This window comes from Numida meleagris, chromosome 4 (genome assembly GCF_002078875.1).
Source record: "Numida meleagris isolate 19003 breed g44 Domestic line chromosome 4, NumMel1.0, whole genome shotgun sequence".
Taxonomy (NCBI): domain Eukaryota; kingdom Metazoa; phylum Chordata; class Aves; order Galliformes; family Numididae; genus Numida; species Numida meleagris.
In genome coordinates this window covers 50,393,483-50,419,070 of record NC_034412.1, presented here as the reverse complement: position 1 = coordinate 50,419,070, position 25,588 = coordinate 50,393,483, and the positions used below count along the sequence as shown (strand labels likewise).

At 40.2% G+C, this 25,588-nt stretch overlaps 1 protein-coding gene and 1 long non-coding RNA gene across 26 annotated transcripts in view; one reads left to right on the top strand and one right to left on the bottom strand.

The window, feature by feature from the left end:
* ANTXR2 (anthrax toxin receptor 2) overlaps nt 1-25,588 on the top strand; it is a 107,307-nt gene that overhangs the window by 50,112 nt on the left and 31,607 nt on the right. For both annotated transcript variants that reach the window (XM_021394834.1, XM_021394833.1), the window contains 6 exons: nt 2,971-3,049; nt 4,909-5,004; nt 10,211-10,252; nt 11,342-11,437; nt 15,342-15,509; nt 15,678-15,758. In XM_021394834.1, the coding sequence (XP_021250509.1) occupies nt 2,971-3,049; nt 4,909-5,004; nt 10,211-10,252; nt 11,342-11,437; nt 15,342-15,509; nt 15,678-15,758 (562 nt within the window). The remainder of the gene's footprint in view (nt 1-2,970; nt 3,050-4,908; nt 5,005-10,210; nt 10,253-11,341; nt 11,438-15,341; nt 15,510-15,677; nt 15,759-25,588) is intronic.
* Nucleotides 11,444-25,588, bottom strand: part of LOC110397876 — a 295,332-nt gene continuing 281,187 nt past the window's right edge. For all 24 annotated transcript variants that reach the window (XR_002438056.1, XR_002438026.1, XR_002438028.1 and 21 more), the window contains 3 exons: nt 14,171-14,286; nt 12,879-13,058; nt 11,444-11,848 (listed from right to left, as the gene is read on the bottom strand). This is a non-coding gene — a long non-coding RNA (uncharacterized LOC110397876). The remainder of the gene's footprint in view (nt 11,849-12,878; nt 13,059-14,170; nt 14,287-25,588) is intronic.

Sequence of the window (25,588 nt, the reverse complement as noted above, 5' to 3'; positions counted from 1 at the left end):
ACTTCCTCAACTATTGGTATACTCCCAATTTTTCTAACTGTAATAACTGACCCTGCATGAGCAGAGCTTATCAGAGGCCAGCTCTGTGTTGCAAACTGTTAATCCACTCATCTGGGCTTTCTTAGCTATTATACAACATTTTTCATAGATCCTTGAAAGCTGCATGATACCTGGACAATGCTCCTTTTCCTTAGTGTGGCTGAAGATGATTTTCTGTGCAGTTTCATCAAAAGCCTTTGAGGTTCCTGCTTTGTTCAGTTTGCCAGTGAAGAACATCAAGAACAACAGCTTTGTTTCCTATTCACTGAATGATACAAGCCCTGCATGTTTCAGCCTAGACCCATCAAGCTCCCAGGGACAAATAGGGCAGACATGGAAGCACTGCTAGAGAACAACAAGTAGATGTGCTCTGTACAGTGGCAAGAAAGAACTGGCCACAGAAATTGAAGAAAATAGCCTATGTTGCAGCAGGAATATGATGCATGACACAGGGGAGGGAAGAGTAAAAAGAGTGACTTTTGCTTCAAGCACTAACGTGTAAGAGAGAAATGCTGTGAGAAATTTATTGGGTTGATGACTAGTCTTGAAAGCTGGAACTTTTCTGGGGAATATGAAACAACCCAATACCCAAGTCACAGGTCCAGGAATTCCCAGCTAGTACTGGCAATGGCAGTCAGTCACTGATGCACCTTCCTTTGCAACCATGTTCATTTGGGACTGGTAGCAGCATGTCAGACAGCTCAACAAAATGCCAGAGGGTAAAAAACATTGTGAAATGGTATTAGAAAATATTAAAATATTCCTGACCAGGAAAAACATGCAGGAGTCAGGAGGAAGGCTGATATATCCAAGCAGCAGAGGGAACTGATTGGATAGCAGAAGAATATCTATAGGAAATCAAGGAGTCATGTTCACTTCTTTTTCTTTTAATGAACGGGAGAAAGGCATCTGGAAGCAGTTTGGAAATTGGATCCCAATAGCTGCAAGTAACTGCAGTCAGACGTTTCTGGCCAAATCCAGAAGTTCTTCACCAGTGCATAGGCAGCTATTGTTGATCTCAGTGGAGTTTTGCCCACAAAAGACTAGGGAAATGGTTCCAAGCAAGGACAAAAGAGATGAGGAAAAGCAAAAATGTATTTAGACAGTTAAAGTATTATGGGAAATAAAAAATGCACAAGGTATGTAAGGATTTAGATTCATAGACTTCAAGAACATGACATGGTAATTTAAAAATCATAATTACATGGTGTACTACAGTTGGATATAGCGTGGTTGGAAGGGTAACCGGAATTCACACCAAGCAACACAATCCCAATTATAGCATCTGTCACTGGGAAAGCACCCACCATTACTTAGGAAAGTTCAGAAAAAGTATAAAGGCTGAATGGCCTTTGTTCTTTGGAAACATGACCACAATGAGTGCCTTTTTTTTGGGTGTACCGAAGTCCAAAATTTGGTGTGGAGCCTGTGGCATGTTACTCTCTGACTCATGCTTTAAAAAGACAAGGCTGAAGGGGGAGAATGAAGCTTGTATGAGAACAATCTCTTTGGATTTTGACCTAACTGAAAAGCTGCAATCAAAAATACTCGCTGTGCTGTGATTTCTTCTTTATTTCTAGGCTGAGTTTAGCTTTCAGTTATACTTGTACAGCCATAGTTAGAGCAGTGGTGTGATCAGAGTACAAAACGATATGACTCCATGACGCTGGAAACTTTACTGGGATGTAGATCAGTGACTTGGACAGAAAAACACTGTGTGCTGTGCTTATGATGTGCAAATCTTCAAAATATTGAAGAGCTGAAACATACACATTTCTTCTCCATTTAACAAAAGGCATGGAGTGAAATCCTCTGGCACTGCACTGAAGTCAGTAGGATCATTTTGCCAGTCACACTCAAGCAGAATTGTCACGTTAAAGTTTCCCATAGCATTTCTCACTGGAGTGGCAAAGTGAGAAATTGAAAATAAAAAAAAAAAAATAAAAAGCATGGCATTTAAAAAATTCATCACAAACCAAAGTTTTTTGCAGTTTGCTTTATTTAGTTGGGAGAGAATTTAATTAATTTTTTATTTTATCTGTTCTGATTCACTCGCTCCCGTAGTAATTAGGAGTAAATTAGAGTTATTCTTTCTGTTAGATCAATTATTCATAACACAGACCATTTAAAAATGAGTTTAGTGGAAGCAACTTACTTCATTTTTACTTAAATTGAAAAAGAGATTAGCCAAATTAGTTAAAATAGCTCTGAACTCCATATTGACTAAAGCGTTTGTGCCAGAATAAAAACTGATGACATCTAAAAAGAACGCTATAAATGATTAATCATTTTAGTTCATGGATATCTATATTTTTATTTAATTACATCTATGCATAACATAAACTGTTTGAATCTTGGGAATCCAAGCCAGAGATGCTGAAGAGTCCTCTTCTGTTTAACATTCGCCATGTGTTGTTTTCTTCTAGGGTTAATTTGTAAAATGTAAACCACATACTATTTGCGTGCAGTGTTTATGTACTATTTATAGAAAGTCTTGACCATTTATAATTATTCGACATTTTTATCCATAATGTCTGCATATGACTAAAGAGATGGTTATGGAATAGACAAAACAATGTTATCTTTACAGTTGATCCAGAATTTATTTTATGTAAAACTTTTGGGAGTATTTTATGTTATGTGGAATAGAGAAGGGATATTCTCAGCTCTCTATTGAGAAGACTGAAATTATTTGTAACAGTCATCAACACAACCCCAGAGGGACACAGCAAGCTATTGGTATATTCAATTTTAAGCAGCGTGAATTGAAGAAAGCTCAATTGGAAATGAGCAAGGATTGGTTTCTAAGGACACCTGTCTGAGAACACCCACTCTGCTGAATGGAGTCTGTGCATCCCAGTGCCTCCGTAGCATGTATGTGCCTTTACTGACTGCTTTATGGCTGCTGATTGTTTTTCCCTTTCTTTCCAGAACTATAGAAGTTTTGGTGAGTTTGAATGAAGGGCAGTCTTTCATGTCGAGCTCTTTGACAATCACCGCTTCAGAGTGTGTAAGTAAATAGAATCATAGAATCTTAGAATCATTTGAGTTGGAAGGGACCCTTAAAGGTCATCTAGTCCAACTCCCCTGCAATGTACAGGGACATGCACAGCTACATCAAATTGCTCAGAGCCTGATCTTGAAAGTCTCTGAGGATGGGGCTTCTACCGCTTCTGGCAAAAAATATCTCATGCCATTAATTCCAAGTAAAATGCAGAAGTGGAGTTTCTGTTCCTGTTTGATCATTGCTTGACTTCCCAGCGCAGAGAACCTCAATGCATGGCAAGTCTGTTACATATTCAGAATGCACAAATCCACCTTACTAGAAACACACCTGTGCAGACACAGAATATAGAGAATTTAACAATGCATGATTTCAAAGAATCATAGAATCATGCATAAATATGTGTTCTAAGTAATTTTCTCTGTATTTCAAGACATGCTTAGAATCTGTTTTATAACACTAGAGCACTCCACAGGAAGTTTCACATGCTTTGAATTCTTTGATAAAGTGGGTGACGAGGGCTACAAGTTCTCTTTCAGCTGCTGCCCCGAGATCCACGCAATGTCTGTGTGTTCCTTCTCTGTGCTGGGCTTATGTTTTTCTATGGCCCGCAAATTGTATTTTGCTAAATATATTACACCAAATTGCTTTACCGAAGTGTGCAGCTGTGGCTTTCAAATATTGGGAAGTGTCCATGCCATGAGAGACCTGCTCACTGTAAGCATAATCGTGTCCTATGAGCCAGGTGTGACACAGTCACCTGGGGTCCATCCCAGAACATCTCCACTTTGGAAGATCCATGGGAGCAGATTGAAGCTGAGGAGTGTGACTTATGTGCAGCTTTCTCATCAGGCACAGAAGCACATAAAACAGTGCCTTCTGCTCATCAGCATGTATTTTTCCAACAGTATTTTCATCACTCCTTGGTAATTAACCTAAAAGAGAAAAAATAAAGGTTTTTTTCTGTTCATTTTAGAACTAAACACTTGCGTAGCTGAAGGAGTCAAAGTTATCTCGGTTCAGCCCTTATGTTTCAGGAAGAAAGCCTGAATGAATTCAGTGCTGAAGAGACACATGCTATACAAACTGTGTTTCTCTGTTTAAGGGCCTATTCATCGTTGCAATCTTACACCAATACACTATGAGCAGCCTTTCTGCATGATAATGTAGGGAGAGTGCAATCACAGGAGGATGCTGGAGCTACCAGTGGGCTGCTTTTCTCATTAGTTGAGTCCTTTCAGAAGGATCAGTACACGATGAGTTTATTTCCATGCCCCCTTAAAAGCTGCTGAGGTGGTTGACATAGGTAAAAATAAAGCACTGCTGCAAAGCAGATCATGCCAAATTGCTGGTAAAAGCAAAATGACTTTTCCCTCTACTTATATTGCTTCTCTTTGGTCAGAAGTTCTAACTTACAGCACACAGAATCAGTGCAGATGTGCAGTGACAGAAAAAAACAGTAGAACTTTTGATGATCCCCCCCTTTTTTTTTGTCTTTCATACATATTGCAGCAAAGAAAGCTCCATGCACAGAGAAGTGCTGTTTCCATAGTAGCAGATGGGCAACTGCAAGAAATGGGTCACTGATAGAATTGTTTCACTAATTCTGATGGCTGAGCAGCTGATGGCTAGTTGGTGTCTGAGAGTTACAAGTTGCAGCCTCCTCTGCAAATGGTGCTGCAGAGGAAACAAACAAAAAATGCACTGCACATAGGCATTGAGGCATGCATTTCTGTATTTCTTGTAAATACAGCTTTTTTTCAGTTGTATCAGCCAGTGGGAAGCTGTTTTGGGACAAGTGGGAAAAACAGGCAGAAATTCCTTGCAAAATTCCCTGATGTGCTGTCTTTCTGCTTTCTCCACAGTCGAGTGGCATAGCAGCACTTATTGCTGTGCTTGTGCTGTTACTTCTGGCAGCGCTGGGGCTGCTCTGGTGGTTCTGGCCCCTCTGCTGCAAAGTGGTGAGTAGAGGCTGTTAAAAAAAGTCACCAGGTTTGTGACTCACAACCATAACTCAAAATGTGTTGGGAAATACAGATAGGGCAGGAAATAGGTTAAGTAACAGGAGAGTTCCATATGACAGAAGCCATCTGTTGAGGCACTTTTCTTTCATTAGTGATACGCAAGAAGAGACCAGGTTAAATGCTGTGGTCTGCGCCCTTAGCAGTACTCCTGGCTTTCTAAGAGACCTGCACACCATGAGGCAGTTCCAGCAGGCTGCTGTGCTGCTCATTGGGTTTCTACAGAGTGAGCAGATGTGGTGTATTTCTGTGAAATCTCTGAAAAAAGCCTGTTCTCTTTAATTTGAAAGTTGTTGGCCATAATGGCACACAGATGTTATTCTGAAATCAAGGACCATTTTAAAAGTACTATTGCTAAAATTGGTATTTGTAGTCCATTATGGGCTCTCGAGTTTGAAATCCCTTATTGTCTTAATAATCCCTTGCAAAAAATTAAATTTTCATCTTGCACACATTACATCTCTTTTCATCTGAGTAATGAACGCTCTTTATCCTTCCAGCAGCAATCAGCAGTGCTGCTCCACTAACATTCAGTCCATCTCCTTGCGTGCTGGGGCTTTTAAACTGGTGAAGTTTAGTATTGATCCATGTCAACGACAGCACTGAGGACTAGAGAACTGGAGATTGTTCCCAGGCTGTTATTGCACTCTTTTTCTTACCTCAGGCTTGTAGAAACGGGGGCAAGAGCGAAAGTTGCCTTCTCCTGGTCCAGAGACAGCCAAAGTAATCAAAAGCTTTGTCTGGAATGGTCTCTGTTATACCCCATGCTATCTTAGAACAAGAAGTTTTTAACCCTTGGTTCCTTCCTCATGGTTTCTGACTCAAAAGCTACAAGCTCTGCTCTGATGAAAAGCACTCTTCTGTCTCATTCTCCATATCAAAGTCCCATAAGAAATCTAGGAAGGCTTTTTGTTGTTTTCCTTCAACAATAATTTATATCATGAACCTTCCCATGGAACAGGAAAAATCAAAATTATTAGGAAGAAAGCTTCCCATTTTCTCATTTTAAAATAATTGTCTCACCTCAATTCCTAATTCCCATTGTACGGCAAATCTTCATATATTGCACGTCATATTTCTCCCATTACAGTAAATAGTGACTAGTGAGTGCCTCAGTCTCTTGAGAGCAAGAATTCGTGAGAGCACTGTGATGATGCTGTAAAGACAATCAGAAAGGTGCTTTCTGGATTTTTATATCAAGGTTCTACATAAAAAAAATATAAAGCTCTGTAACTGAAATTAACTAAAATAGCTTCACTGTATAATGAATTGCAGAGCAAAAATAGTACCTTGGGTGCACACAGATGCACCGTGACATTAAGGCAGGCTTCTGTCTGGTCTCATCTCCTTTGTGGAGCTCACTCGAACATCTCCACAAAGAGCTGCACTAAGAGGTAAGGAAATGTCCCTCGATTGTAGTTCACCTTATGATTAAAGATGTTGCACCCTGAAGTTTACTCTGAGGAATAGACACTTAACCTTGAGTATCTTCTCAGGATATAGTGTTTGGTATGTGATTGGCTACTGCTAGGGAAGCCTTTGGCTATGGATTCATAAATTGTTACTAAAAAGCAGCCTAACTTCTGTGGGAGCAGTAAAATCACAGCACTTTAAATGTTAGTGCCCTGTTGTTTCTTCCCACCTCTCATGGGTATTATCTGCTTCCTTAAAAATAAAAGATCTTTTTAAGTCATTGTTTGCTAAAACATTACTGAGATCCAAAACCACAGACTCTTACACTGAACCTATTACCACATTCTGACTTCTTCATTTCTTGTTGTTTTGACGTCTGTTTCCTTAGATCTTTATCCTGTGTGTGGTTCCATTCTTTTCCTTCTATTCTGCCTCTGAGGCTCTCATGTTACATGTTATTACCACTTCTGGATTAAGTACATTTGGGCTTTGGTGCCAGTGTGTTTGAGGAGACAGTAGCACATCAGGGCAGCCAGGAGGTCCTCTGCCCTTCGTCTGAGCCCTGGTGGAGTGGGGTGTCTGGTTCCATGGACAAAGACCAGGAGCAAGGATGAAAGCAGCAGCCCTCAACTCTTATGTCCTGTGCCTCAGAAGCAAATGGAAAAGAGAGAAGGGAAAGGTGTTCCAGACAGAACAGAATGGGTGTCCAGAGCCACACGAGTGTGTGAATCTCTACTGCTTGCAGATAGCTTTGTGAGCTGCAGGAGGTTTGGGCACTCTGCTTTATCCTTGATACAAAGTCCATCTCGAGGTGGGGGACTCCTTTATCTTCTTTCTCTCTTTTTCCCTTTTCTTCCACTCCCACCCCCCTTCTTTTAAAGGCAGTTCACTGTTGACAGTTCTTTCACTCTTCCCTCAATATCAGAACATATGATCACATCAAGCTGGCTTCAGGCTCTGGTGCTGACATTTCCTAATGCCCACATCATGCGAACATTTGATAAGTGTTAATGAGCAGATCAAAGGGACTGTTGCCTGAAGCAACTAACTTTTTCTTTTTTTTTTTTGGAAGAAATCGGCTTTCCTCCAAGCTCAAGTCTTCCTTCTTTGCAACTACATAAAAGAGATGCAGGCTTGCCTGGTGACAATGATGATAAAACAAAACAAAACAGAATTAGGAAGAAATCCATCTCTACATGCGGGTAACAAGACAGCAACCTTATCCAGAGTCTTCGTTACTTGTCCAATCTGAATCATATTCAGAGAAAGCGAATTCAGCAATATTACAATCCTCAATAACTGCAGCTTCATGCTACATTTGCACTGTTTTTGCCAAAACTGCATGGGTTCTTTGCATTTCCTTTTTTTTTTTGAAATAGCTTTCTACTCATTTCACTTCAAATATCAGACAGGACTGAGAATATTCTTTGTGTGTGTGTGAATGTGTGTGAGGAGCCTGTGGAAACATAAGGATGCAGGCATTTACATTCCACTTCTGTCAGCAGGGTGAGTATCTGCTACTCAAAGCAGATTATTTTCTCACACCACTGTCACATTTAAAGCAAGTTTCATTTTCTGAAGCTATTAGAAATAGCAGCTAATTAATGTATTGGTTAGTTTCAAATTGGGTCTACCCTATAACTTCAGGGAATGTAGCAGCTGCCATAGGATTGGATCCTTTGTGCAGAGAGTCAAACAGAAACTGTCGCCGACTCATGACTTCTGAAGTCCACTGAGGTCAACAAATAGAGTTTGTACTGATTCCTTGGGGCAGAAATTTTGATTCCATCAAAATCAATGGGTGAAGGGCTCAAGTGAGCTGTAGCATGCGCCACAAAGAAGGTTCCTATGCTAAGCTGTCTTTGCTCAGGAGAGATTGCAGAACTTAAGAATCTTACAGCTGTAGAAAGTGTGGTGATAATACTGTTTAATATGTGTTTATATAAGTCTGCAGCTAGCTTGGCCTTTTTGCCCTGGGTGGCTAGCAGTCTTGGCAGGAAAACTGGTGTTTTGGGGGTAATGGTTGGAGAGAGGCAAGAGCGAATGAAAAATGAGAATTAAATAAATAAGAGAACATGAACCTTAGTACATTCAAAGTGGCATTTTACTGTTTACTGTTTTAATGCTGTGGAAAATCTTGCTCAGCATCCAAGTATCTCACAGAATCTGCCGTGATCACTCTGTATTCTTTCTCTCAAGTTAGGACAGTAATTGCAATCTGGCTTTCAGGAATGTCTGACCAACTAAATAGCTGATTTCTGTGAAGTAGTCTTAGAATTCCTGGCGGCTGGTGGGAAAAAACAGTCAGAAACGCTTAAGGAAAAACAATTGCTTGGTATCTTTTTGCAACATCTTACAGCAAAGGGATGTCTTGTTAAAATTCATAACTGACTTCCCAATCCACTGGAAGCATAATAAACAAGTCAGTATCTTAAACCCAAAGTACTGCTGAAGCATGTTTCCAACAGGGCCATCACTTTTTTTGTCTTATTTGATAGAATGTCTGTATCCAGTGCAAAAAGTACACAGCTTGTTTGGGCAATAACTCTCTTGGTGTCACTGTGACTTGAAATGTAAGATAAGAAGGAAAACTCTTGATTATTGGTCAAGTTAGATATGCTCTTTTATGTATGATGATATCCATCTGTGATATTACAGATTATCTGTAGGCAGTGGTAGAGTCAATGAAAGCACTGTAATTAATAACACAGAGTGAAGAAAATTATACATATTTTAATTAAGGAGAAGTATATGGTTGCCATTGTGGACAATTTTCCATGGGCTATGGCACAGCAGAAATAGGCTCCTTTAGATTCATATTTTTTAATCATTTCTACATAATATTCAAGCATAAAAAATGCCTTGATATCACAGAAGTACTTCTTTTTAGCTTGACTAGCCTCCTTTTCTTGGGGAAGGATGAATGCTTGCACTTCCAGTTTCCACCTTCGCCATTTAAGCAACTTGCTGCATTCCTTTTCCCTCTGTTCACTGTTTGGTGGTTTCCTGTCAGTAACAGGGAACTCCCTGAGATTTACAGTATGTATGTGAGAAAGAGAACAGAAAGAAACTGTAGGTAGATGTTTAAAAATAGGTGTAAGTGAATTACCATCTGAGTGGTCCTTAACCAGTCACAGTTTTAAGAAGCCTTGCAAACTTAACTCCCACTTGCAGGCACTCCATGCTGTGCAGTTAAGGAGCTACATGCTTCAATTATTAGATCTGAAATGTGAGATCTGCGGAAATGATCTAGACATCGAGAGGTGAAGCCTGAGCTACCAGAAGGCATTTCACACTTGTCATTGGGCCAGAAATTATCCATCAGCATGGCATGGCACAAAGAAGCAGGCGTCTTGGCCCAACATTACGCAAGACCTCACATAGACCTAGTGCTGCTTTTCCTCCCAGGCTTGCTAATTAACTCCATAGGATTTCATCACCGCCTATTACTTAGAATGACTGAGTCTTATCCGGTCAGGAAGCAAAGTGGCAGACACGTCTGCCCGAAGAGTGTCTGCCAGTCAATTGATTTTATTTTCTATCAGGCGGATGGTGTTAATTTCCAGAAGGCCTTGATAATCAATACCCAAGGGATGTAGCAGTAGCGGTTGCCAGTTTGCGAACAGATGTGGGGGACTCAGATGGAAATCGTTCACTCTTAAAAAAATCTTCTGCATGTTTTTCAATGCTGCCAGTGCAATTCCTTATGTTTTTATGTTTTTTGCTTTTCTAGGTCATCAAAGATCCCCCTCCACCTCCACCACCTCCAAAAGAGGTACAGTATAATAGTAATCCACTCATCGTGCTGGGTGATGATACTATTCCTCTGTGTTCATTTGTGTTCTGCAAATCTGGCTCCTTTTGTATTCTTTTGTAAATAGCTGCTGAACAAGAAAGAACTGCCCTTTGAGAAGCCTTAGGCTGAGAGTGACCAAAGTCCACATCTCTGTTCGTTCTCAGTCATCTCAGTTTAGCATGAATTAAGTCACTTAAGCTCATATCCATATAACTGTTTAGTAGCTTTACCTCAAGACAATTTAACATTTTCTCATTCTACATGAAAGTAGAAAGACCGAGTTGTCCTTACCTGACAATCCAAAGACTCATCGTAGGACTTAAAACTGTGTGTTCCCACAGCTTTGGCACTTGAGACACTGAGAGACCCTCATAAGGGAACTTCTTGCCCTCTTATGAGCAATAACATAGTAGAGGCTCTTCAGTACTTTTGCCTCTCGGTCTTGACTTAGCCAATTGCTTGAACATATTCAAGTGTGTTCTGACAGCGAAGGCCATGATAAGGTACTTCACTGAGCAGAGGCAGCCAAGAGCAAGTTTGACATCGGCTGGCTTAGAAAACTGTGATTGGCTGTGTAACCTTTACTGCAGATCTGCTGAACGCTGTCAGCTGAATCGCAGTTGAGTGGGGCTGATAATCTGGCTCTTTGCAGGCATTACATTTTCAGTAGAGGAAGCTACCGCTGATCCTTTTCTTTTTTGTATGTGTGATTTGCATGTTTTTATTAATGGAAACAAAAAAGAGAGGGCAAATGTATAATGATCTGTAGAGTACACAGTCGGATTCCCCATTTGGACTTTCCTAATGGATGCCACCAATCCTTGTCTCACACAAACCCCTAAAAGAGTATTTCCAAACATGACCAGATTTTGTTTGGAAATGACTGAACATTTGAAGAACCTAAAAATCTGGTCCTTCACATCTACGATAGGAAAACATTTTCTTTGTGAACTCTAATGAAAGATACTAGAAAGACAGTAAATAAATAAATAAATAAATAAATAAATAAATAAATAAATAAATAAATAAATATCTTTTAAAAGCAAATGTGTTTGAATTTATTGACAGGAAGAGGAACAAGAACCCTTACCTACCAAGAAATGGCCCACAGTGGATGCTTCCTATTATGGTGGACGAGGAGTCGGAGGAATTAAAAGGATGGAGGTTTGTACAATATTAAGATGATAAGTCACTGAAATACAGGGTCTCTGAGGCTGCAAGTGGTGGAAACAAAGACTTCGCAAGTGTACTGGAAATACAATGGTATAATGTTTGCTTCTTTCCCAATGACATAAGCCTTATAACATTTTTACCCTATCAAATAATTTTGACCCTGCTTATGAAAGAACAGCTTTCTGTAGTTCCATTTGACTGGAACTTTAAATAGCTGCTTGAAGACATGCTCTTTCCATCAAGCTAATGAGAAGGAGAGAGTGAGAGCCTTTTCTGAATGTTTTGGAAGAAATTACAGTGAAACATAAGTCCTCCAACTGTGGGCCAGCCAAATGCGTTGACAATGGTGACGCTAAGGAGAGGCTTGATCCCGAAGGAACTCACAGCGACAACAGTGCCTGTCTTTGAAGAGACATGATAGCATCATGTTAATTAAAACAGAATGAAAAATGTGCATCCTTATGGGCACATCCTTATGTCAGATTTTACAATCAAGTCAGCCTTTATGGAATTTGCAAAGCAGTTTTCTGTCTTTAAGTTTAATCTAGGAAACTCTCTCTGAAATTCCCACCTAGGCCATGTAGTTATATCTTGATCAAACTCTAAGTGTATCAGCCTAAGAAATGGCATTGCCTGAGTTCTTTTGAAATGCAGCAGAAGAATGTGCAAGTTTAAAGTTCTATTGTTTATACGTATTTCCTTCAGCAATTCAGAACTGCTAATTTAGAAGAGCCTCAGCTTTCAGAAACAGAAACCATTTTGTGTAGTGCTTTCCAACATAAAGAATAACAAGCCTGGATTTTTTTCAAAGGAGCCATGATGAGCCTCCAGGAAGGGGTTTCAGGATTTATATCATTACAGTTTGTACATAGGATCTTGTCCAATGAAACAGAAATCTGATAGATACTCAATGAACACAAAGAATATCACTAGCATGAAGAAACGTGTTCTTATCACATGGCAAATATACTGTATTTTCCTTTCAAAGAAAGAAGGAGAAAGTAATAATTAGATTAGAAAACATTTTTATCTGTAGTAGGGACAAAGATGTATAGACGTAAGTCAACTTAAACTGGTGACAGCACAGACTCTTGAAAGGTCCCTTATTCTGTGGAACTGTATCTCTGTTCTTCTCTGGAACCTGGGGGTACTCAGTAATTCTGGGGGCTGGTCACCTCACCTTAAATGCCACAGCATTTAAATATGAAGCTCTACCTCTGTCCTGTAGAATCTGTAGTAGTGGGGCTGAGGGAAATGTTGGCTTAATTGCCTGTTTCCAGCTGTTTGCACCTCATACCTTTTTCACTGGCTCAGTGGAGCACACTGCCCATTTGGTGAAGTGGGGCAGAGTAAGTGTGAAAACAAGGCAGCAAACAACAACTGTCTCAGAGCATGATGAAAGTAAGCAGGTCTAAGGGAGGTTATTCCTTACCTGACCATGAAATACAGGCAGTGGATTCTGTGGCCAGTGAAAAACTGGATCATCTAGTCATTACGTTTTCTTCAGTGTTTTCAGTTCATATAGTAATTCAGTTGTGTGGTTTTTTTTCTCACTTCTCTGCATTCTGTTCTTCTGCCATTCTTCTGACAGCTTGACTCTTCAAGCAGTTTCCTTAGATAGAGAAAAGTAGAGAACAAACTGTTGCATTTCCACTCACCAGTCCTGCCTTACTTCTCTATGCTTACTCGTCTCATTCAGGGCAATTACGTTCATTCCTTCCTTCCCCACTACTTTTGTTCCTCTGCTATAGACCATAATAATGTAGCCAGTGATGTTCACTCTTCCTAGATTTGTCTTCTGACATTGCTTTAAAGTTTTATGATGTCATTTCTGGATCCTACTCACTACAGACAGTAGGTTTTAATGTCAAAGTTGTGTTGTCAGAATCTACAAATTCTGGTTTCTTCTGGTGAAGCCGTTTCAATCTGAAGGAGAAGGTCATTCTATCAGTAAGGAATCCACCATGTATCTCTAAATGGCTTTAACAGTGTTTAAAATACATTTTAACAACCTCATAAAAAACACTGTAAAAGTACCATTGATCACAGTGAAAGATACAGATGCATTTTAATGACTCAGCAGGGTCTACTTGGACATGAAAGCCCATTCTAATATTGTAGAGACAGGATTCCCCTGTGAAAAAAAGGAAATCACTAAGCAAGCCAAGCAGTGAAATTCAAAATAACAGAAAGGCTCAAAACAATAACCCTTCTAGGAAATGATGGTTTTTTTACACAGGTGACATGTAGTATTACGAACCGAATCAAGCTCTGTTGTACTTTGCTGCTCTCATTCTCTGCATTGAGATTACTGTGGTAACAGACTCTTGGTGATGGTGATAAAACGATATGATTTTCTTCCAGGGTATTTTGTATGTCTGAAAGGGGGCAGACTGTGGCTTGCCTGTGTATTTTCCTCGCTTTTTTTATCAGCATGTTCTGCCTATGGAACTGAGGATGACAAAGAAAACAGGCTGCTGCCTTCCCTCATCCCATTGCATAGTAATCTCAGTACAGTATGGTGTCCCTAGCGAGACCTGGAACAGTCTTCTTCTGCTGTCCAAGCAGCAGAAGGAAAACTCAGGCTTATTTCTTTTTACTGGTGAACAAAACAATCTTGTGCCCCTTTGCAGTGGGAGATTTGTTGCATCCCACTGTTTTTTTCTGCCCTCTTTTAAAGTGCTTGAATTGACAAGCAGCAAGATAGAAATGGCATATACCTACCAAGTAGTTGCAGTGATGCTCTTATTTCTTTCCCCAAGGGGAAGGGTGAGTATTCTTCAATTATTCTTATTTTGATTCATCTCTTTTCATGCCTGGTATCTCTAGTTAGGAGATCCCTGGAGGAAAGAAAAAAAAAAGTGTGTAGGCGGAGTCTTGTAAGAATGGTTTGCTTTTTTCAGTCAGCAATTTCATGACTCACCAGCACATCACGTTTACGCAAGATATACTGTCAGAACTTAATTTTCTGCCTTTAGGTTTATCATATCCTCCTTATACTCTAGCTTGAAAGAGAAGGCAGGATGCAGAAAGTCTTGCACTTAACATAAGTGGGGCCACTTTTACCAAGAACTTTTAAGCTCTAGCCATGGCTTTTAGATGATCTTTTGAGATGAGAAAGTAAGAGTCTTCCCTAGGCTTGTTTGTTTGTAGGATACAGAAAAAATAATTGCTGCACCATGCTTCCAATTACAGTACGAAATAAGATTACCATAGCAAAAACCATCTTTCTTGGAGGAAAGATGTTTTTCTGTACTTTATATAGCCTGGTAATTACAACCTTCTAGGGAAGTGGAAATAGGCATTTGTCTCACCAACAGCAGTACGCCAGGTTACTATCCCCTTCCAACTATTTGTATATGTTTTGTGCTCTCAAGTCAGTGATATATATACCTAGAGTTATATGTTGCACATTTATTTATGCAGGTGACTACTTCATCTGTATTTTCTCCTGTATGGAGAACTACTTGAAAGCCTCTGAACAGCACCACTGAGTTTCTGTTCAATAGGGCTCAAGTAACACCTTCTATCTAAACTGGGATTCTCGGAAAGCATACTGTGTTAGTAAATCTGGGGTGGCTAAAATTGAGGCTTTCATCAGTGTCAGGTTAAGGTCTGGTAGCTTGGTATTTATCAGATTTCCTGTCTGCTTTTCAGTCTGTGTGGTGTATGATACAATTTTCTTTCAGCATTTCTCTTGATTGTTTGCCTCTCGGAGACGGAAACTCACACGTACAGATGCATCTAAGTAAGATGCTTGTTGTCAAGAAGGAGAAGTGAACATTTTCTACTCTCTTGTTAATTCTGAATTTCTTCCAGATTTAAACTTTTTCAGCCATAGTTTCCTGGTTGTTTGCCTGCAGTGCATTTACATCTAAACTCTGGCTTTAATTAGGTTCGCTGGGGTGACAAAGGATCCACTGAAGAAGGGGCTCGATTAGAAAAAGCAAAAAATGCTGTGGTGAAACTCCCAGAAGAACCAGAAGAACCTTTTCATCCCAAACCACCTAAACCAAAGCCTACCTCACCAGTCATTCAGGAGAAGTGGTATACACCAATTAAGGTAAGCTTTTTAGTCTTCAGTACAATATAGTTTTGTACTAAAGGTAGAACTTGGTGTGCCTTACTGGTCTTACACATCTGAACTATGCATTGTTTCCAAGTATGACTGAAATAAATGAGATCTGGTTGGTTTTATCATACTCAGAGTCCTGTTGCTCTGTTGCCACAGGGTCGACTTGATGCACTGTGGGCGCTGTTACGAAGACAGTACGACAGAGTCTCTTTGATGCGACCGCAACAAGGAGATGAGGTTTGTGTGGCTCGAATGTATCAACTTGGCTTCAAGTTGTGCCAGGGGAGATTTAGGCTGGACATTAGGAAATACTACTTTTCTGAAAGAGTGGTCAGGCGCTGGAACGGGCTGCCCAGGGAGGTGGTGGAGTCACCGTCCCTGGAGGTGTTCAAGAAACATTTAGATATAGCGTTGAGAGACATGGTTTAGTGGGGTTATTGGTGGTAGGTGGATGGTTGGACTAGGTGATCTTGTAGGTCTTTTCCAACCTAGCTAATTCTATGATTCTATGATTCTATGAACTGTGGTGGGCAAAAAAAAGGGCATGTTACAACCAGGGTATATCAGCTCTGATGGACAAAAAAGAGGCATGTTGCAGCCAGTGTGTATCAGCTGCTGAACACTGATAATTCTGTGACCCTAATGAAAGAAAGCAGTACAGGAAGAAGAATGGCACAACAGAAAAAAAGTAATGCATTGGTAAAAAAATGTGCACTGAAAGATGCATCAGACCAGCCGAGAAGTGCTGTGGAAACATAGATCTCCTGAAAGTATAATTAGGATTTCTTTACTTTGTGTGTGTTCAGCTGGAAAACAAAAACATAATACAGACATTGTGTGGTCTAACCTCTCCCTAAAAAATACCCAAACCTTTCTTACACTGAGCTATTTGGAAGAGCAGAGTTTGGCAGGCAAAATACTAAAACCACATCGTAGTTAGTGACCCCCAACAGATTCCATGCATACTGCTTCATATGCCAAATGCAGCATGCACAGAGGAAACGTGTTTCTGGGACAATCCTCGGTGTCCTTTTTGCAGTACACTCACGATCCATGACAAAATGGCTCTCACTACAAACACTGCTAGGACTGGGTTGCAGAGGAAACAGTTATTCTTTGGAATTTTTATAGTAAAACTAGATTACATATTTCTGATTATTACTCCTTAAGAAAACCATTACTTTAAGTCTTAGCAAGATCTTTAAATCTTGGGAACTGATTTGCCATTAAGATACTTAAAATCTATTGGAACTGTTTAGCTTCCTGTGTGTGACAGACACATTTGAAGAGCTGTAGGAGCAAACTATTTCCTCTAAGTGAGATGGCAACTTCTTCTCAACACACTGCCCCACTAACAGATGGGCATGGCGGATCAGATTCTCAGTTACCTTAAAGCAACAGTGTGAGAGATTTGCTGTTTTTGCAACATATTCCATAAAGATGACATAAGAATTAGAGATGTTGAAGTGAAGGAGTTACTTCTGAGGGAAAGAGAGGTAATCACTCGTTAGGTTATCTGCCTGATGATAGGGATGAAGTTTGGTGCTGTTCTCAGGGAAGAAAAAGTGGGATTTATCTAGGACAAGGGCATGTATTAGAAGTTGCAGAATGACAAATCGCAGAGCTGGAAATAGGAAGCGTACTTCTTGTATGGCTATCAGATACTGGTGTTAGCATTCAAGTTGTTATGTTTGCATGTTGTTTACTGTTTGAATGGATGATGCACATTACATACAGAATAATTAACAGTAGTAATTTTCATGCAAAGTACACAGTACTTTATAGTGCTTTAACAAGTAAATTCACTGTAAGTAGAAACTCTGGTGCCTGATCTGGCATTACCTGAACAGGCTACAATTGTCAGTCAGGCTCTCTTTTGAGGATTTCTGACCATAAGGATAGGCAGTTACTGGAAAATTGACCTGCCAGGGAAGGCATTTTTGCCCCAGTGAGAAATCAGGCATCTGTCCTCTCTGGATTTGTCAGGAGGACATTGACCAACATCTTGAATTATGAAAAACAGATTAGTATCTCACTAACCCTCAGTATCCTTACTGAAAAGGGGAATAGAATTTGTATTAATTAATCAAGGCCAAAATAATGATCATTAAGGTGTGACCCGTGGTACCATAGGAATGCTGTTTGCATCTGGCTCAGTATTTTATATCTTGGAAGAAAAAAAAATACACCTTCTCCCCTCTTCGTGATTTGCTGGGTGCAGATCCCATGCTGCTCCCCTGGTGGGTTCAAGTCAGTATGATGAGCAGCCACATGTGTGTATGGTGAGATACACGCGTGCACGCACTTACCTGGAAAACATTGTTATGGGAAACAGCAGCCAAGCAGCTCTTTTGTTGTGCTCCTTTTACTGCCTAGGAATTTGGTAGTTCCCATTTGCAGAAGAATTCACTGCTGAATTCAGTTTCTTGATCAAGTAATTGAAATTTCAGCATGAAGTATCAAAGCAGTGAGAGCTTTTCTTCCTCCTCTCCCCTCTCCCACCTCTTCCATGTTGCCAGCTAATGCCTGGGGTGGCCTGGTCAGAGGCTGCATGCAGCTGAGTGAAGGCACTTTGATTATGGATGGCAGTCCTCGGAGCCATCCATTTTTCAGCCAGCAATGGTGAGGCTGGGGACGCCTGTACAGGTGTGAGCTAGCAGGTTGTCGATGACATCTGCACAGGTCCTCAGCAGCCTGCAGCGAGGCGGCTGGATTGTCAGCAGATGTAGTTGAGAGTGGCAGAACAGTTTTGGTCTCCCATTTGCCGCCTGGGGGCTGAAACACTAAAGGTAGATTGGGGGTGGACACAGCTGCGCTCCCAAACATGCCTCGGGCACAAATAAAGAGATCTAATATAGTTTGACTCTGTTGTGGTGGGGAGATGAGGACGGAGAGCCACTTCAGAGACAACTTAGCGCTGCAACATCTGCCGCCGAGTTCCCCGGGAGTGACAGGGGACAGCAGGTATGGATCGAAGTCCCCACACAAACGGCCTCCATTAAGCCATGGATCTTTTGAAGGGCTCCCTTCAAACATAGTGGAGTCTGCGGCAGGAGATTGTTTTGTTTTCAAAGCAATGTTTTGTTTTCTTTACTAACAAGATAATTTATAAATGATTCATTACCCCATGTTCCTACTCATATTTATGCTTTCTTTTCTTTATGTAAGGGGTAAAGAATAAGGAATCACTGTAGTTCTAGGGTAGCTTGTTAAACCAGTTAACTGACCAAGGGTTTAATGCAACCTTCAGCCCATAATGTTATTTTTAATGTACGTACGGCAAGCGTCTGCCGTTGTTTCCATACTGGAACACCTCTGCCGTAGAGTTTGTTTCCGTAAGAGAAAGAAACTTGGCAGTGGTTTGCAATGTGAGCGTTAGGGGCCCGTCCTCTTACATAAATTCTTCAGTTTATTTTCTGATTTATAGTTTAGCACCTAAAGGTTGTCATTAGGGTTCCTCAAATGCTTAATATAACCTTGTTGCTTAGTGCAATTTGCACAAATTTCTTTTAAGTCTACAAATAGCCCATGGCAGTCATACTTAAGATTTTGCACAGTCAGGATGTGAACATATGTGACTGGGAAAAGGAAAACAAATCCATAGCTCATTCTACAGTAAGTTTCTGTAGTAAAACTACAGAGCATTTCTAGCTTTTTTGATGTTACAAAAAAGCCTAAGAAAAGATGTAAACATATATATATAATTTTAAACCTGTTAGCATTTACACGCTTTAAAGATGAATTTGTAGTAATGACTGCAGAATTCATAGGAACATCTGTTTAATGTAATGTTACTTTGTGAGCATCTCTACATTATGCAAAAGAATCATATTTTGTGTTGTAATTCTGTTAGCATCACAAATTCACAGTTCAAAGGACTTTGACAGTACGATATTATCTGAGATGAGGCCCATGTCACTATTCCCTTTGTGTTTGTTCAGTAGTTTCTACACTGGGCACAGGCAGAAAACATTAAATCATTAGCTCAGTCTGTCAGTTAGAGAGTATAAAAGGAACTGTTAGAAGGCTGAGGCTGGGAGTCCCTTCACTGAGTGTGAACTTGCTGTTTTGAATCAAAGACCAACTGTGGTGCCTAGGAGAACCCCAACTTTCAGTTCTACACTGTGCTTTAACAGGTACTGATGAAGAGTTCAACTGTTTGCACCTAGTAGCAATTTGCATTACAATATGAGAATGTTCACTCGAGCTCTTAATTCAGTGATAATATGGAATGATGTAGAAGTGATGATACCAAAGAAAACATTGGCTAAGAATTCAAAATAAACCCAAGTATTATAAAGCAAAACTTATTTTTATCTGGGACCTCCTGAATGGCTGCAGTGGTTGGAATATGCAAAACTGGTTATAAAGTGAGATGAGAAGAGAGGTAAGGAACGACTCTTGTTCTTAAATGTTTTCTGCTTTCTGCCATTCCTCCAAGCGAGAATTTGTCTGTGAAGACTGAAACCGGAGCCAGTGTTTTTCTTAAACTTCCAGAATAATATTATTGTTAAATTACTAAGTTCGCTGTTAAAGAAAGTGGAAGGGAACACTTTATGAGCAGTAATTTCAAACTGTCCCATTCAGACTGAATCCAGAGGTTGGTCTCCAATGGAAATCAATGCATCCTGTAGTGTGAAGCACTGAATGAGGTTTCAGAAAAAAGCAGTGGCAGTCATCTTTATGAAAAGACGATGATGTCCCAGTGTTGTGAGAAATAAAGATATTTCCCCATAGATGTAGACGGTCACTTGGGCACTCCCTTCCTTTGAGTAGATGAGAGCTGTTGCTCTTTTTAAAATGAGTCTTCAGAACTCACTAGTATGAGTACGAACACTTCTATGAACGAAATAAGTGCCTACGTGGTTCCCATTGCTGCAAGACAACAGCAGCTGTACAAGTGGGTGGTGGTCCTGATGGAAGCAGTGCCATGCCAAAGCATAGCGTGCACCTCTGGTGATGCCATGACATGTTTACAGAGCATTTTAAAAAGTGGAGCTGCAATGGTGGTGTGTGCAGCCAGAGGAATTCCTGCTGGTTCTAGCAGTTCAGAAACAGCTGAGTGTTTTAGGCCTTCCAGGATACACCCTACCAGGCATCGCTGTAACTCGAGCTGTGCCAGCTGCACTGAGAGAGTGCTTGCTAAGAGAGGGAAAGTCATGTGAATTTGCTACAGCTGTCAAACACCGTCTCCAGCAGCCTGAAGAGCATTACCATTCTTTCCACTCCTCACCCCCTCCATGCTGTATTAAGAAGAAAACGTTTCATTTGGCAGCTCAGTTTTCCTCACCGTTTGTTTCATTCGGCATAGTTCAAAGGGGGGAAGATGGTTTCCTTAATTCCTCAACGCATCTTTTTATGGAGCGGATTGCAGTAAAAAGTTACATTTGATTACTGCCTGGCTTCCAGCAAAGAGAGTACTGTATGTATTCAACCAAACTCAGACATAAAACAACTCCCAGCCTGGACACAGCCCTTACAGGGAGGGAATGTGAATTACAGTTTATGTGAGTGTTGCATGTCTCATTAGCGCAGCTTACAGAAAGACTGACAGCCTTCAAGGAGCAACGGGAAGAAAGCCGACAGGTTAATTTAGTCACTGCCATCCAGAAGAGACGTGACAGCTTTAACTGTCTTGTGCACCCAGATTTATGAACTAGTCCCATGCTCTTAACCAGATTAGTTCCTTTTCCATTAACTGCTGAAAGTAGGGCAGCTGTCCGAGCGGCTGGTTGTAAATTCGATAATGTCTGCTCTGTTAATCTGTAGGCTTTTCAGATGGAGAAGGCAGCAGATAACAGGATTAAAGTTTCACGACCCAGGGTTTTCACAGCCCGATATGCGGGCGCAGGGGGATAGAGAGTGACTTCTGTCATTAATCTTAATTGATTGCCAAGAGGTTTTAATCTGGGTTATTAATTAGGAAGATCCTTAACATACTGTCTACACATCAACATCAGATGCTCTTTTGGGACTTTTGGGACATATGGCATATCTTATATTTACATTCACACAATTTACACATATGTATATTTCTGTATGAAGTGCAGATATATATGTATGGATGTATACAAATAGCTGTAAGAAACATTTGGATGCAGAGGCATCACATGCTCTTTGGCAATATTTGAAAATGAAAAAACACAGTGCACACAGGTTACATTTCCACATAATAAACAGGTACACCTCTACATTCATATGCCTGTGTAGCTGTTTCCATTGTATATGCCATTTATCTAGATTATTTTGCAAATGGAAATATCTGATATGCAGTTTTGCATAACAGTGTTTAACAAATGTGCAGCACGTGTTGTTGTGTGCCTCTGGCCATTAGGACACCTACAGATCTCGAACAGTAACATTACCATTTCTGTCTTTCACAGTTTCCTGGAGCTTAGGTTCAGGCCTTCAGTCTTCCCTTTTTTATTTTTAAACAAGTTACTGTGAGATAGTCAGAATGGATAGAGGTGTAACTGCCCATAGCCGCAGCTATGTAGCTATGTGATAAATCCCGTAACACTGCTTTGATGTTTACCAAAATACCGTATGCAGGAGGAAGTATTAAATTATGGATTGAGCATATAAACTAGGCAAGAAGAGAAAACGCTGTGACAGAGACCTGTCATTTGAATTTTGTGTAGATGCAAACAGCACTGTACATTGCTGTGGCCCTACCTTTTACAGATGATTATTATATCGTTAATCACATATATCATTATATCATTCATCGCATATACAGAAATAGAGCCAAGGGGCTGAAAGTTCTTACATTGTGCCCACTCTGAGTATTGTGTGACCTCTTCAAACTGTTAGCCACTTTTGCTCGTTTCCCATAGTAAATTGCATCCAGTCTTCCTTTAATAGAGATATATTACCAATTGCAGTACCAAAAAGGGGCATCCCATAAATGCACCCAACTTTTGAAGATTTGCTGTGGCTTCCTACTTCAACCTGTATTTCATTGGAATTCTGGTGAGCAACTGTAGCGCATTTTAAAAGGAATAGATTTTGACTAATTGCTCAGTTATTTTCCTAACAAGGTCCCATTTGTGGAAGATTTATGGCTTTCATCTTCCATTTTCTTGCTCTTGCAAGACCTTCCTCCTCTTGAGCAACCCCTCTAACTCCACTTGGACTACTGGGACCTGTGAGCATTAGTGCTGCTTTGTATCAGTCATTCAGCAGTCAGTTGAGCTGATCTGTAATTTTTCACTTAGCATCTGAGATGCTTCTGCTGAGCAGGAACAGCACGGTAATAGCAGACTTCCCAGGAAGGTGCCTCGCTGATCTGGCAGATAATCCAGTGCTGTGAGTTTGTCAGCAAGCTGGGAATGCCTCTTGTTAGGAGACTGGAGAAGAGGCCCGAATTTGATTTCAAACAATGGCACCAATTCTTCCACCTCATCACAAATTTGAAATCCAAGGATGAAATGACTTTAATGACTGTCTTTCCTTGACATAGCTCTGGGTCTGCTTTTCCGGAGGGTCACAGTTAAGGAAGAGGAACTAAAAACAATTTGAAACCATGTTGTAGGCAATATAAACACTACACGTGGATGAAAAGCCCTCCAATTGGCTCATGCACAATCAGCAAAGAATTTCCCATAGCTGTGTCCTTACTCCTTTGCTTTTCATTTTTGACAAAATCTAAATGAAAAGATTTTATTTGGAGCAGAAATAATACATTTCTCATTCTAGCCTTCATTCTCAAAATGATTATTAGGAGTGGTAGAGTTCATTGGAGGTGGGATTCTCCATAGCTATAGAAATGAAAGGTTTTAGAACTTTTCAGCGGTGGTCTGGCATGTTTGACAAGATTCAGACTGCGATTTTATTGCCATTTGGAGAAAATCAGTACAAATACTTCATATCAACAAAGACAACTGATGATGGAAATCAACTGACCAGGTGTGAGAGGGGATCTGGGATAGAAAACCTGAGGACAGAATGAGGTGGTAGGCTCAGACTATTACTGGGAGAAGAAATAGGCTAATTTGCCTTTGACATTATGAGCTCTAGTTCTCTAAGCAAAAGGAAAGCCTTGAGAAAACATCTTGAAAAGAGCATTTTTAGAAAATGAGAACTTATGTGTCACTTTGAAGTGCTACCTGTAGGTAGTTGTGGCAGCCTGGACCTCAGAGTGGGTTATTCACTTAAAACAAGATTATTATGAAGTTGTGCTCAGTTATAACTATTTGAGGTCCAAGTATGCTCAAGCAGCTCCACCCAGATACTGTCACTGCATCATTACAGCAGTGGCTCTAAGCCTGAAAACAGCTGCATATCCTTAATAATTTCGTGTGTGCAAATCTTCTCATTAGTTTTAATACAACATTATCAAAAAGAAGTCAGGGTGACAGAGCTGCTCCATAATCTTGACACTGACTGCATAAAAAAGTTTGGAAGGAATGTGTGAATGTGACTGTTAGAAGTGGGTAGTGTGGAAAAAGAGACGAAATATTGAAATTTATTTTTTTTTGCTTCTGATATTTTTACTGCATTCTCAGAATTCAATAATATTTTTCTTTTTAAATTAATCTTTGCATTTCTTAAGTCCACAGTGAACTGCAGATCCATTTAGAATTGACAACAAATAAACTCTTGAGTTGTGAGCATAAGCTGTAATATTTTCTCCTCAGCTTTAGAATCTTCATGGAATGCCTTCAAGTAACATATGCCTCTGATCTTCATCTGCATGTTTTGTCTCAAGAGGAAATTTCTACCTACTAAAAGAAGCGAGCGTGCCATACGTTGCCAAAGCCCATTACACTTAAAAGTTCGGGCTGACATCCATCCATAAATTAGAATGTCTTGATACATTTGAGTTTTGTCCCCCAACAGTGTGACATAATGGCATGCCCTCAGCCTTAACATTTAATTTTAATACTGAATGTGCTGCTTTTTGATGGCTTGTGTCACAGCCTTCATGTAATTTAAATGTAGTTTTAAAAAAATTAATTCAATTATGAGGAGTGGAGTTATTAATGCTGCTTCGTGTCACTAGATATATATGGATACACACGATTCTGTTCCTTTCAAGTCACTCTGCAATGAATTCTGCAACTTCTGATAACTGTAGCGGACAAATGCTAAATGAAAATCAATCACTTCAATTTAAATGAGCTAAGCTCACTGTCTTTCGTAAGCAGCCTCTGTCGGACAGCTAACCAGATGATAAGTAACAGTTTCACTGACCTATAGCCTCTGAATGTTTAACATAACCCACTAAGGACAGCACTTCAATTACCACTGTATTGCTTGTACTCTAGGGCTCTGCATTGCTCATTCACATATGAGGATTGCTTTCTTTCTGATGCACATTTCTACCTCTAGTTTTCTTCACGGTGTTGCTTTCTTTTTATTACTGCATCTAATAATTCGAACTCTCCAATAGAAATCAGTCTGATGAAATTAAAAAGGGTTAGATTTTCATTATCACATTTTTTTCCACTCGAAACAACAGAAATCCTTTGATGGTCTGAAATACAAATTTTCTTACAGGATGCAAAACATTACTGTATGATCAGAGAGGGTAGATGCAGATGGAAAGTACATGTCAGCTGGTAGAGCATTTCATATATTTCTGGCTCAAAGTCGATGAGTGATATTTTATGTTATAAAACCTGCTAAAATTTGGAGTGGTTGTAAAACGATGTACAGGTATCTTTAGGAAGTTGTAGAAAACGATCCCAGAAAAAAGTCAGTTGTTGAGGGCTTAACATTTTCAGAAGAACCGAAGGCCTCTTAGGATGTTATTCAGTTCCAGCGAAGGACTTTCCCAGCAAACCATACATCCTCTCATCTTAACAAACTGTAGTGCATCTCTAAATCATATAAATGCTGTGCATTGCCACTACAAAACAACTGCTTACCCCAGGAAAGAGGTATTACATTTAGGGCATGTCCTTCTGTCCGTGCTGCTTCCTTCCCTCTTCCAGTGTTGCCTTTGGGCCTCGTTCTTGGCTCTGCTCCTCACCTGTGTGGACTGTTGCATTTGTTCTCATTTCTGCAGAACTTTGGTCACTATCTTGAATTTAGAGTGCCTACCACAGTTGAATCCCAAGTAG